Below are 14,503 nucleotides of genomic sequence, written 5' to 3' on the forward strand. Positions count from 1 at the left end.
ACGGTAATGGCAATTGTATCATTTTCTTCACTACTTTAAAGTTTGTATGAATATTCATTGTTAAAAATAAAAGGTTGACTCACTTAACTCGTTATTCTTTTCTCCAAGTTCATAAAAATATCTATTTAAAACATTTAAAGTTTGTCATTAAGCAGATATCTAGAGTGTGAAAGAAGGAACAAGTTCTGGAAATTTATAAAAATGGTTCTGGTTTCATTGTGTAAGGTAATGAAAAACTTCTCAGTAATGAAATCTCAGATCACTTGCGTTTCTGACTAACAGCTGAAATGTGGACTGATGCTCGACCTGTTTTTTAGTCCTATAGGTTTGGTGAAATATATGCAATAAAGTTGAACGTGTCTGTGTGTTGGTGCAGACTGTATAAACTGGTATAAAACATGTCCCTTTCAACTTATTAAATAAATATCGCTTCTGGAGCAATGCTTAGAGACCCAGACAAAGGAAATGGTTTTTCATAAATTCCTATGAACATACACTACATATTTGACCACAATCAGACAGAAATGATCACCTGAAAGTTATGCAAAAACTAAACGCAAACAGATCGATTATCTTTACAAATCACACATTCGCATCAGAGAAGGGGAGAGGCTTTCTCTTATGTGCTCAAAGCTAAAATTCTCTTTGGCCAAGTGTGGATTACATCTAACTAATATGACTGAAGTGGAGAAACAAAGATGTTTAGCACATGCACACATTGTAGATGTTTATGAACACCAGAGATGTTGCTTTATTTGAGTCAAAGAAGATGGCGATAGGAACTGATAACATTCTTTAATGTTTAATGGCGTTGTGTTGAAAAAGATTCTGTGGATAAATACCCCAAGGAAAATAATTTGAAATGGAGGTTTGTAAAATAATTAAAAAGTTCAGTCAAATGTTTAATCATTTCCTTAAATGAATGGGTAAGTAAAAAATTGTCTATCTTAAACACATCCAAAGAGTTTTCCATTCATATGAGAAAAACATTTGGCTGCATTGATGATCTACAAAAACAATTCTGTTCATGAGGCTGTTTGAAAGAAATTACAGAATAAAACCAGTTTAATTTGAAGGCAATAAACCGCGTGTGTCTTAAGTGACACACAATGTGTTTAACCTTTTAAACGTTTAAAATTTGTGAGTGTAATTATTTTACTGAGAAGCTTTAAGGAAATGTATATTTGTACTTTACATCTGTGGGCTGGATTAAAATGACTACATTTCTTAAATAACAACAAAATTAAACAATGTGTACGATTTTGCCTGTAATGTTGTTTAATGAATTTCAGAAATTGCCCATATTTTCCTGTGAGGTAGGTTTAGGTACTGAACTGGGTGTATGGTGATAGTAGTTTAAGTACAGTATAGTTTAAAAACCATTGTGTCTATGGAGAGTAATGGTCTTCTCAAATGCTTTGATTTTTTTTTTTGTCTAAGCCATTAGCATTTAGCCCATAGATCAGATAAACATGAGTTTGGATGTCTTTCAACCTAAAACAAAATACAACCCCCAAACATGACGCTGTTTTATCTTCCACCACTAAAAGATAGACACCTTCCTTCTCAGAAGGTAAGAGACATTTACATAAAGCCTATAGATCAGACCATGATGAGGTGTCGGCATAAACACTGTTGTACAGGCCCCGAAAGTCAGGAAGGAGACATTTGAAGAAAAGATGAAAGAGTAATATAGAAGATTTTAGACTAGTCTGGACATTCATGTGAAAGTCACATCCTGAATAACTTTTCAATACATGATTTGATTCTGCCAGTCAGGGAAACACATTGCAAACCAAATACACAACAACACAGTCAGCACACAGTGGGCTACACATGCAGGTCTGGGAACACCTTCATTCACAGATAGACAACTGGACTGCATTGATGAACAAATACAGCCTTTTGAAAATAAACACAATCGGCTTTGCAAATGAAGTCATTAGAAAAACTGGTGCTGGCCCACCTGAAGGACATCACTGGACCCTTGCTGGATCCTCTTCAGTTTGCCTACAGAGCAAACAGGTCTGTGGACGATGCAGTAAACATCGGACTGCATTATGTTCTGCAACACCTAGACAGACCGGGGACCTATGTGAGGATCCTGTTTGTGGACTTCAGCTCTGCCTTCAACACGATCATCCCAAACCTCCTCCTGCCCAAACTAACTCAGCTCTCCGTGCCCACCTCCGTCTGTCAGTGGATCAACAGCTTCCTGACAGACAGGCAGCAGCTAGTGAGGCTGGGAAAATACACATCCAGCACCCGTACAATCAGCACCGGAGCTCCCCAGGGCTCTGTTCTCTCCCCACTGCTCTTCTCCCTGTACACTAATGACTGCACATCTAAGGACCCCTCTGTCAAGCTCCTGAAGTTTGCAGATGACACCACACTCATCGGCCTCATTCAGGACGGTGACGAGTCTGCTTACAGACAGGAGGTTAAAGAGCTGGCTGTCTGGTGCAGTCTCAACAACCTACACTCTAAGAAATATCTGTTTATTAACAGTTGTATTACTGTATATTTTTACAGAAATTGTCCATATAAGGTCATTTACGGGTGTATTTCTGTTAATTTACGTTTCGAATTGCATTATGGGACTTTGATCTCTCCTGCAAATGCCAACTGCCTTGGACAGAGACGGATCTAAGCAGAACGTCAATGAATTTGCAACGGTCTGCCTTTCAGTAAGTATTTCTTTGGAGGGGGGGAAATGTACGTTATCCAAGTGACTCTTTTATTTGCAGTAGTTTTAAATGTTATATTGTCTGGGTTCGTCGTGTGTATACCATTTTGAATTTCTGTTGGTTATTGCTAACTTTAACGTTAGCTAACTTACCATTCGTGAGCTGCTGTTATTAACCAGCGCTTGGTTAGGGAGATTAAAGAGATGTTTTTTCTTAGAATATTTAAACTGACCAGGTTTGTATGAGTTGTTATATTAGGTCAGAGCAAGCTATCATCGCTTATTTGTCTTCTCCATTCTTTGTGGCAGTAACGTTAGTTATGTTAATTTACGGAAATATTGTACGTATTTTTCTGGAGTGGGAGATTTTGACTGCTTGAAAAAAAAACACCAGGTCTCCTCTTGTGTTAATAACCTGGCTGTGAACGCTCAAAATCTTCATCTCTGGCTCCACTTTGTGTGTAAAAGGTAATTTTGAAATGTCATAGAAGTTAACGTTTGTGTTTTCTTTGTATTGTTAGCTGCAAACGTTATCTGTTAAATGTTCTTTCGTTGTTAAGACGGTAACATTAACGTGTTGATGTGTGACATCAGTGGTGTCTTTTTGGGGGCTGAACGTTAAATGAAGGCTCTTATCTCTTTTAATGTAATTATGGGCCATTTTGAGTGAGCGAAAACGCTACCTTAATCCATCATTAACATTCGTCTTTTCTGTGTGTGTCTTTTAACTGTTTAACTATAAGTTTACTTCAATATTTTACTACTAAATCCTAATCTAATCATGGCAAACTATATATTGTTGGAAAGGTCTAAGACTCAAGAATACATATTTGTTGATGATTTTGCAGAAAGATATATGGGAATCAGAGGAGATACTACAGATCCAATAAAACTCCTCCAGGGCCTGATGGAGTACTTTGCGGAGGAGCCAAATGTGCTGCTGCTTAATGAAGAAGTAAGCACACAGCATAAGAAAACTTTATTGGAATTTGGTTTAGTAGGTAGGGAAGGTAGTGACACACTGATAACAATGTTACCACTGCAAAAACAGAGTCCTGAGCATTGCAGGGAAATTCCACAGAAAAACAACATTTTGTGATTCAGATATGTCCGTGTCTTCACCTTTCTTTTAGGATGCCCTAGCAGAACTGCCAAGCACCCGTGCATCATAGTTGTGGGTAAGGATATTCATGTCTGCTCTTAAATATTTGAAAGTGCTGTTTATTTGTTTCATTGATTAAAAAAGTATTGTCGTAATTTACATGTTTTGCAGATGAAGGAAAAAACAAAATATCAGTGGATGAAGTCACAGTAAATCATCAGCTGTTCTCTGGTTGCTGTCGGCTATGTGTTCAGCCTCTTCTACGTGCTGAACATCATTTACCCCAAGGGAGCAACCCGGACTCTGGAATTTATCCAGAGGTAGGCCTATGTTTTGACAAAGTTCTTTGTCCATTTTATAGTATACTTAGTTTTGCAATGCCATGCCAAAGTGACATGATACATCTTTTCGTGTTGCCACAGGAGCCTGCAGAACGTGGGTTTAAAGCAGAAAAAAGGGCACAAAACAGTACAACATTCCACCAAAACTGCTTCGATTCCTGTCGGACCTGAGTGACTTCTAAAATCCTTGGAAGATTTAAAGGTCATTACACAAACTCCTTTGTTGCTCACACTGTCTTATTCTGTTGAAATCTTGTACATTTGGCACAACTCTGTAAACTCAGCTGCTGGCTGAGACTAACTCCTCTCTACCAGGTAATGTTACCTGCAGGCAGGAAATAACAGCAGAGAAAGAGGAGGAGGAAGGACTGATGCCCGAGTTCTTCATAGAAGTAGCATCTGGAACGGAGAGAAAAGGAGTGTTTGTGTGTCTCAGTCTCAACAGGCATGCTATTGTACTCCCATCACCAACTAGGCACTCAATTTTTCTCACTTAATCTAAAACGATTAAAAAATATATATATATTTTTTGAGAGATGTCTCAATGTTGTTTCTTTATCTACACTTCTTTTCTGTTTAATACAACAGTGGTTTGAAAAAATATTGGATATAAATAAATAATAATAAATGAATTAATATTTACCATTTTATGTAAGAGCATTTATTTCAGCTTAAAGAAACAAAATATCACTGTGTCTATGACCAAACTGTCCGAACAAGCCCTCCGTATTGCATCACATCTCCAAGATGACACCAAGAGCTTTAGAAGGCCACCCCCTCACCTCCAGGGAAATGGGTCTATATTTCTGTTTGGAATGTTTACAACCAAGAGTTATTATGATTATAGCTCCTTCTGATTCTGAAATACAAAACTCCACTTGAGTATTACAGTATGATACGAGATATTGTTATATACGTATGTGGCCTATATATTCTATATCCCGCGATCCAACAGAGGATAAGAGGTTCAGAGAAGGTACAGGTTTTATAAGGAAAGAGTGCCTAGTTAAATGTTTAGCCATTAAGTCACTACTGGTTTTTTAAGTCATAATGTCAACAACTTTACAGCACTTATGTGATTTTCACTGACATTGTAGTATAGAGATGCTTTGTGAAACCAAATAAATAGTATGTTTCAGCTGTCCCCCACTCATACTGGTTTGCAGTATTCCCTGAAGAAGTAATGAGGTGTTTCGAGTCTCGGGAGACTAGCGTAAACTGACCAACAGCACCAACTGCTATTTGTTGTTTTTGGAAAAGAAAGTTGCTCAATTGCATTTGTGAGAAAATCAAGCCAAGTTTCCACATAAAAGGCCAAAAGAGTATCAGAGTTGTAACACACCATATACTATTTGTCCATACCTCTGCATGTTCTTTCAAACAGAGTTTTGTATTTGCAAATCACTTTGCATTTGTTTGAATGTTGAGTTTTTCTTTGCAAAACAGATTGTGTTTATTTGCAAAACTCTGGATTTGTTTCATGAATATTGGCACAAAGTTTGCTCCATAAGTGACCTTTATCAACTGACACTTACCGAACAAGGCTGATTGTTTTATTGATTCTATCAAAAACAAAGCATGAGACAATTGACTTGTTTCTCTGCAAATGCACACATTCGTGTTATTTTATTTTGAGCTAACCTACTGTTTGGTTCCTGGATTACTGGGTTACTACAGTGCAGAATCTTGCCATACAAAAAAGTTTTTTTTTTAAATTATCGTTTTTTTTTTATAAATTAACGTTTTGTTAACGTTTGTAATGTTTTATTATTTTTATTTTAATCTTAGATTATAGATTTTTCTACATTTTTTTTTATTTTTACAATGTACAACATTCATGCTAATAATACAATTCGTTTTTGTAAACCACACTGACTGTGGAGAGAACTCGATCAGTATGTAAGAAAGTGATCCATACTGAACACGCCAAGAAGAAGAAAGGACCTTATTGTTTTATTTTAATATCTTGGGACTTTTATTCTGGTTCTCTGAACGGCGGTTTCGCGTGACGTCATCAGCACTGCGACCGTCTTCTCTTGTGTCAACTGGATAAAGGTCTGTGTTTTTCATCATTTTAGCTGTGTAAAACAACACTAAACGTCGAGTTTTCTCTACGCCTTTTACTCCAAAAAAATAAAAACACAACTGAAAGCGTGTGCCGTTACTGATGTGAAATGAATGTTGGCTGTTATTGACAGCTCATAGATCTGAGGTAAAAGACGCGACCATTGATGTGATCTCAGAGTGATTTTCCTGATGAAATCATCTTCTCGATTCCAGACGAACAGGAAAACCCCGAGGTTTGTCGAAGATGGACTTTGTAAAGGTGGAGGTGGATCTGACGGATCTGGAGCCGATCCGAGTCAAAGAAGAGAGCGAGGATCAAACAGGTTTCCATCACATCTGATCATACATCAACACTTCATCGTTATTCTACTGTCTGTCTGTGTACACTAACAGTTAACGGGTTCAGAACAGTAAGGTTTGATAAAGAAGTCTCTTCTGCTCACCAAGCCTGCATTTATTCATTCCAAACTACAGCAAAAACAAACAAAACATTTAAATATGTTTTACTATTCAAATCATCTGTTTTCTGTGTGAATCTCTGTTAAAGTGTAATGTATTTCTGTGATGCTCCGCTGTATTTTCAGCATCATTCCTCCAGTCTTCAGTGTCACATGATCTTCAGAAATCAGAATAATATGATGATTTACTGCTCGAGAAACATTTCTGATTATCATCAGTGTTGAAAACAGCCGAGTAGGATTTTTTCAGGTTTCTTTAATGAATACAAAGTTCAGAAGAACAGCATTTTCTGAAATAGAAATCTTTTGCAACATTATAAATGTCTTTATCATCGTGTTTGATAAATTTAAATCATCCTTGGGAAATAAAATGTATAAATTCATTACTTCTAATCAAAATAAAATCTATAGAAACTGACTCCGAGCTTTTGAATGGAATGTTTTGAATTCGGATGAATAAATGTTACAAAAGCTTTCTATTTCAGATAAATGGTTATCTTTGGATCTTTCTATTCATCAAAGATTCCAAGAAAAAAAAAGGTACTGTTTTAAATATGGATAATATTAATAATAATTGAGCAGTAAATCATCATATTATTCTGATTTCTGAAGATCATGTGACACTGAAGACTGGAGGAATGATGCTGAAAATACAGCGGAGCATCACAGAAATACATTACACTTTAACACAGATTCACACAGAACACAGTTTTGAATTAATACAAATATTTCAAAGTGTTTCTGCTGTACTTTGGATCGAATAAAAGCAGGCTTGGTGCACAGAAGAGACTTCTTTAAAAGCATTAAAAATCTCACTGTTGAAAAACTCTCGATTGGGGTGTGCGTCGTCTTTAACCTTTCTTGCTCCTCGGCTGATTTCTACCGATGTGTTCATCCTAGACTTGATAGAAGAGGAAAGTCCAGATCAGAACGACGAGAAGGAGGATCCTCACAGTTTCACAGCCGGAGAAACTTCCCCAACGGATACTGATTCGACACACAGTACAGGAGCCAAGAAGTCCTTCCCCTGCCCTCACTGCGGAGAGAGCTACGAGCGTAAAGGAGATCTGAAGGACCACATGGACATCCACAGCGAGAGACCGTACAGCTGTCTGCAGTGTGGGAAGAGCTACACACAGAAGATCAGCCTCCAGAACCACCTGCTGATCCACAACGGAGAGAAGCCCTTCACCTGCCAGCAGTGCGACAAGAGCTTCACACGCAAGGGAGACCTGAAGAAACACATCATCGTGCACTTCGGAGAGCGGCCCTTCACCTGCCAGCAGTGCGGGAACAACTTCAGACACCAGGGGAATCTCACCAGTCACATGAAGATCCACACCGGAGAGAAATCACAGCGCAATTACAGCGACAAGAAGCTGGCGCAGGTCTGCAATTACAAGAAGCCAGTGCTGTATCACGTGGGAGACATGCCCTTCAGATGTGAGCCGTGCGGACAGAGATTCATCCTGTCCTCGCACCTGAAGAGACACCAGAAGTGGCACTCGCATTAGACAGCCCAGGGACAGTGTGTGTGTGTGTGTGTGTGTGTGTGTGTGGCATCTGCTCTGGGGTTCAGAGACGACAGCATCGCTCCAGAAACTAAGCCAACATCATTCTCAGATTAATCACAGCCTAAAGAAACATTTGTGTTTACATTATATACAGGTGCTGGTCATATAATTATACTATCATCAAAAAGCTGATTTATTTCACCAATTCCAATCAAAAAGTGAAACTAGTATATTATATTCATTCATTACACACAGACTGATATATTTCAAATGTTTATTTCTTTTAATTTTGATGATTATAACTGACAACTAAGGAAAATCACAAATTCAGTGTCTATATAATATACAAGTTTCACTTTTTGCATGGAATCAGTGAAATAAATCAACTTGTTGGTGATATTATAATTATATGACCAGCTCCTGTATGTGTGTGTACTGCGGATGTAATGTATATATGACACACACATGCCTGTATATATTAATTTAAATATATTTAATATATGAACATAACATTTTTTTATATTTAAACATGCATATATGTATTTAATAAATATACACAGTACACACGTTATGTACATAAACATGTTTATTTTGGATGTGATTATTGGTTGTCCAGCATTAATTTAAAGATTAAATTATTGGTGAAAGATTTCAGATGAAGAGAACTGAAGGTCAGCTGTGCTTTTCTTTGTGTCTGGACTAGTGGAAGTAAATCGTATTAATTATAATTACATTCATCGTGTGAGAGGGCACTTGTGGAGCAGCATTATTATTATTGCATTGTTCTCTATGTTACTTTAGTTCACAGCTGTTGAGAAGTGCTGCATGGAGAGCTGAAATACTGATTTACTGAGCGTTAGGTGTTCAGCTGAGACGCCGTTTCTTTACTGCTCCTTCATGGACATTCATTTGAAGCAGTCTGTGTTGTATAAAGCACTCTATGAAATAAATGTGACTCGTCATGTAGCGTGTAGGTTATATTTATATATGAATTCATCAGTTTCAGTCGCTTGACCATCAGCTGAACAAATGAACAGAACGCATCTTTATCTGGGTTTGATCACAGAAACACCATCAGACTGAACATTCAGCAATGCACAAGACGACACGAGCAGAACTGGCTCCCTATCAATCCCTGAATGAATCAATGTGAGCGAATATAAACTTAAATTTAATTTTAATTGTGTAATAGTAAATGTTGAACTTTCAATTTTTACAACTTTTTACATCCACACACTCAAGAGTTTTTCTGAAGATCCAGTGGCAAGAACACATAAAATGAGAACGCTTGCTGAAATTAGGTTTTAATCTTCTGTAACACTTCAAGGAACACAAGAGAAGTAAACGCTGGCTCTCTCCAGCTTCAGAGCGGTTCTTCAGGGAGCTAATAAAGTGGCTGGAGAACAGAATTATTATTTATTTAACGCAGAACAATCGTGGAATAATCAAAACACTGTGCTGATCCAAGAAGCGTCTAACTTTCTTCAGAAAGAATCCTGTGGAGAACAAGAACAGCTTTAAGTGATGAAACCGTGTTCTCCTGATCTAGAACACACACAAGTTCACGAGAGTGACCAAACAAGACTCGAACCTTGGCGAAGCCTGCAGACTGACCGGAGGATCACAGCCCAGGAACGCTCGGTTATCATACGAGTACTGCAGCAGAGCGCCGAAACACGGGTCCTGACACACACACACACACACACACACACACGCGCGCTTCAGAGTCTGAACCGACACAATTATACATTTCCCCTTTATGCCAAAAATCATTAGGATATTAAGTGAAGATCATGTTCCATGAAGATATTTATTAAATCTCCTACCGTAAATATCTCAAAACGTCATTTTTGATTAGTAATATGCATGGCTAAGAACTTCATCTGAACATCTTTAAAGATGATTTTGTCAATATTTAGATTTTTTTTGCTCCCTCAGATTCCAGATTTTCTAATATTTGTATCTCAGACAGATATTGTCCTCCGAACAAACCACACATCACTGGAGAGATCATTTATTCAGCTTCAGATCACGTGAAGAGGGCTATAAATCTCACCTTGATTAAAACGTGAGGGTTTCCGATCACGATGAGCAGCGCTTTGGCTCGTGTGATGGCGACGTTGAAACGCTTCGGGTTGGAGAGGAATCCCAGCATGCTTTGCAGTTCTTCATTCAGCAAGGACTCGTTGGATCGGACCTACAGTTAAGAAAACCGTGTTAATTCCTCCGAGAGGAACAAAGAATCTGAACACCTCTCACCTTCATCTGAGCTCCTCAAACATTCATGATAATGCAGCAGATGTCTCGATCGTTCATCAATGTGCATACCATCCATCCTCAATTCTGTGCGATATTAATCATTCAACACTAGGGCAGATAGGATGAACACTATGCACACTGGGACTCCGGGATGTTCGGAGTGAATCTGACTCGAGAACAGCGGCAGTCTGAACCATCTAATTCCCATTGAATCATACAGAGGGATTTTGCACGTTGATTTGTAAATCAGACAGCACTATCACCTCTCACAGCAGATGATGATTTCTCTAGTTCAACATAATGAAGCACGACATGATTAAAAAAAATGTAGTGGAGTAAAAAGTATAGGATCATGCTCTGGAATGTAGCGAAATAAGTCAAGGTTTCTTGAATTGAAAATACTCTGGTCAAGTATAAAGACATAAACAGGAAGTGAAGACGCTGGTTACCGTAGAGATGATGATGATGAGGAACTCCTGGCCCTGGAACTCCTCCACTGACCCCACCTTGACCTCTCCCAGACCCACTCGGTGCAGCAGCACGCGGATCTTCTCCACCTGAGCGCGCACACACACACACACACACACACACACCTCTCAGGACGTCAGCCAAACACACGTCTGCTGATGAAACATGAGTTTACATGATCACATCTCACCACAGACAGACTGAAGAGGTTTGTTGTGTTGCTTTTTTCAAATCATACATTTTAAAATGTCATCTATTGATTCTACCACTTATATGAAATATGATCTGTATATATGAATATGAATTTAAACTAAATACTGTTAAACTAAAAGAGCTTGTGTGTAATGCATTAATAATAAAAATAATAATTTTAAATTATGATCATATTACAATTCTATAAATCATATAGAAATTGTAATTATCATTAAAGCCAGACAAGTTTGTAACTTTTTAGTGACCTTTAACCCTTTCCCCACCAAACACTGAATTTTTTGTGTTTTCACTGTTGAACACTAGGGGGCGCTATTACACAAATCCTGAATGAGTTTAGAGTCACTGATCAAAAACACAGACGAGGAAGAAGCAGAAACAAATGATCTCAATACGCAAGCATATGAAAAATACGATGATCGACAAACGCGAGCGAGTGAAGTGTGGATCCAGAGAGTGTGCGGCTTTAGGAGAACTGATGAAGACATCTACCGCAGCTTCGCTTTGATATTACTACTGAATATGATCCAGATGTAGTATTTGAGAATTAGATTTTTGCTCAAAATATAGCTTTTTTTTTTTTTAATGAAAGCTACCTTGACCTGAACTGAATCTCGCCAGCTAAAGCAGCTTCTGATCCACAGCAGGCTGGATGTGTCTGGTTCGGTCACTCTAAACCTGCTCTGAGTCTCACACACACTCACCTGTTTCTTATACGGAGCGATGACGCCGATGTCTGTCGCTGCGATGGGGTTGTACAGTCTCTTCGCCAGCTGGCAGCAGTACATCATGACTTGAACCGCTTCAGCGGGATTGAACCACGACGGATTGTTGCCCTCTCTCATCTCCGTCCCCTTAACACACACACACACACACACACGGGGAGTCTGAGGGTGTTTCAGACCTGTACATTTATTGGTGTTCACGAACAGGGATACATTTCCTACAATGTCCCATTTTCTTTATGGTTCGGTTTCAAAGGCAACATTGCAAAGCGTACCAACCTGTTTCTCTGCAGGTCACATGTGAGCAAACTGTGCTCTCATTGGTCAGAGTCTGTACTCACCCGGACGCCGTGGAAGATGAAGGGGAAGCCCTTGGTGGGAAGCCTGTTCCAGTGACAGAGTGCATCCACGACGGTCCTCTGCGAGCGGACACACAGCTCTCCGGAGTAAAAGAGGCGTGACGGCAGCTCCAGCAGAGCCTCATGGGAGCGGTAGTTATACACCAGCTTCGTCACCTACACACACACACACACACACACACATATATACAGCACTCAGCACAGAGGAGGAAGAGTCACTCTCAGACTGGGGCTTCCAGGTTCAGTGCATGCTGCAGTGATGGAACATTCACTTTCAGAAATATAAATCTTTACAATTACTAAAACAAAAGCAATAAAAAACCAATTAAATGAGTGTTTTAGTCAAGTTCTATCACAACTTCTGTGTCGTTTACTACAGCATGCTAAAAAAAATATTTCCACTCATTTCTCCAGTTTGAAGAGACTTCTGTTCACAACGAAGATCAACAAGTGACGGCTTAGAAATTAAAATCGCATCCAAATAAAAGTTTTTAGTTACACAGTGTGTGTACTGTGTATATTATTTTATATTAACTTATTTTGGATGAGATTAATAGTTTGAGAGCAAAAAAATAAATCTTTCCTAAAAAAATAAATAAAAAAAAAATCTTAGTTTTCACTAAAACAGATACATTTCTGTAGCCTGAGTGATTTACTGTGGAGACTGACAGCTTGGGAAACGTCCTGCAAATAAAGTGAGAGCTGCATTTCTCAGAATGTCCCTTCTATCCCACAATCCCATGTAGTGCAGCTCCTGACCAGCAGGGGGTTGTATCCGCTCTCGCCACAGCTGTAGAGCGCTCTTCCCATCAGCCTCTCCAGCAGAGACACACCGAGTCCAAACACAGCGGCCAGCTTGGACTTCACCACCGGCCCCAGCTGCTTCGGGTCTCCGGCCAGCACCATCTGAGACGCACACACACACACACACACACACTCTCTGAGACACAGCAGAGGCTAACGAAGCAGTCCTTAGTAACGAGCGCTCCACACACACACACACACACACACACTCACCTGTCCACTCGTCTCTGACAGCAGACTCAGAGGGATGAGCGCCTCGGGCTCGGTGGCCTGACCGGCCTCGTCCACAAACACATGGGTGAAGTGTCCGACACTGACCACACACACACACACACACACACACACACAGTCACTTTTTTCCAAGCATGTTTTACCAATTTCCAATACCACATAAATCTTTTCAACTATTATTTCACATATAATCATGTTGAACACTATCTTCAGCGACTAAAGTCAGTTATATCTATCTTTTGCTGTAGTATGCATCATGGCATTTAAAAAGGTTCACCATTTCAGCTGAATCTGGTTTGTTCTGTAAAGATAACCCTGCTTCACAATAGCGCACAGCTGAATGTGTTTCTCTTCCAGCCTGTGTTACGATCTTATGTAACCTATTAATCATTCTGTGTCAAATGAACAGTAGTTAGGATTGATATGGTTTGGAATGGTTCAAATGTGCTTGGAGAAACCTGATCAGATGATACTGCGGTATATTCCTGTAGTGTGTGTAGGGCTGTCTCACCGCAGGCCGATCTGGTAGAACATGCCAGCGCTGGAGCAGGTGGACACCACGATGCGATGGAAGCTGGCGTGTCTGATGTCTTCTCCAGCTCTGGAGTACTGACGCAGATCCTCCGGCATGGACTGCACCTCACAAGACCAGCGAACATGCTTTCTGTCACTTACAATCCATCTGTTTCGTTCTGTTACTGCCGTTAGACGGCTGCTCTTTGCAGATTTATCTGTGCATAGTAGAACTGTCCCTATTCAAATGATCTATTAAACAGTATATAATGTAATGTAGTTAAAGTTAGAAAGCCCTGTGGGGTAGGACGGTGATGTCTGAACCAGTGTAGAATAAGAATAACCCATAAGAGTTTGTTTCTTCTTCTGGAATAAGATATTTTTAATGAAGCCTGAGGTTTTTGTCCCTACACTGAGCGTCAGGGATTGTAAACTGAATCAAGTGTTTTAATCAGTCTTGTGAAGAGCACTTTATATGATGAACATGTTATGGGTTTGGAAATGACCCGAGAGTGAGTGAATGATTAAGAATTCTCCCTTTAAAAAGGCACAATATGTAAGATTTTCGTAATAAAATATAAAGAAAACTCAAATGTTAGTTTATCTAAAGTCATTTCATCAAAGGTCAGCAGCATTGGACTAAATACATAAAACATGTTTGTATTTAATTATTGCATGTTTGTGCCGCATTCTGCGTTTTATTCTTTTTGAGGAACACTGCATCAGTCTTTTGTGAGAGAGATGAATTAATGTTCACATTATTCTA

The 14,503-nt window shown here is 39.1% G+C and overlaps 2 protein-coding genes across 3 annotated transcripts in view; one reads left to right on the forward strand and one right to left on the reverse strand.

Moving 5' to 3' along the window:
* Positions 1-6,121: 6,121 nt before the first annotated feature.
* On the forward strand, positions 6,122-8,173 carry LOC132096912 (gastrula zinc finger protein XlCGF49.1). 2 transcript variants are annotated; one of them, XM_059502598.1, is made up of 3 exons: positions 6,122-6,184; positions 6,410-6,519; positions 7,555-8,173. In XM_059502598.1, exons 2-3 carry the CDS (start codon positions 6,441-6,443, stop codon positions 8,166-8,168), a joined length of 693 nt encoding a protein of 230 aa, XP_059358581.1. In that variant the 5' UTR covers positions 6,122-6,184; positions 6,410-6,440; the 3' UTR covers positions 8,169-8,173. The 2 variants fall into 2 exon arrangements, with proteins under 2 accessions (XP_059358581.1, XP_059358582.1); XM_059502599.1 differs by lacking the exon at positions 6,122-6,184 and adding an exon at positions 6,243-6,341.
* Positions 8,174-9,502: 1,329 nt separating this feature from the next.
* The window catches only part of mov10l1 (Mov10 like RISC complex RNA helicase 1), a 34,006-nt gene continuing 29,005 nt past the window's right edge, over positions 9,503-14,503 (reverse strand). Inside the window, exons 18-26 of the mRNA XM_059502600.1 lie at positions 13,736-13,857; positions 13,207-13,306; positions 12,949-13,095; positions 12,172-12,345; positions 11,810-11,959; positions 10,877-10,984; positions 10,225-10,365; positions 9,760-9,851; positions 9,503-9,664 (exon numbers count right to left, since the gene is read on the reverse strand). Of these exons, the coding sequence (XP_059358583.1) occupies positions 9,643-9,664; positions 9,760-9,851; positions 10,225-10,365; positions 10,877-10,984; positions 11,810-11,959; positions 12,172-12,345; positions 12,949-13,095; positions 13,207-13,306; positions 13,736-13,857 (1,056 nt within the window). The 3' untranslated portion in view covers positions 9,503-9,642. The remainder of the gene's footprint in view (positions 9,665-9,759; positions 9,852-10,224; positions 10,366-10,876; positions 10,985-11,809; positions 11,960-12,171; positions 12,346-12,948; positions 13,096-13,206; positions 13,307-13,735; positions 13,858-14,503) is intronic.

The sequence above is a fragment of the Carassius carassius genome, chromosome 20 (genome assembly GCF_963082965.1).
Source record: "Carassius carassius chromosome 20, fCarCar2.1, whole genome shotgun sequence".
Taxonomy (NCBI): domain Eukaryota; kingdom Metazoa; phylum Chordata; class Actinopteri; order Cypriniformes; family Cyprinidae; genus Carassius; species Carassius carassius.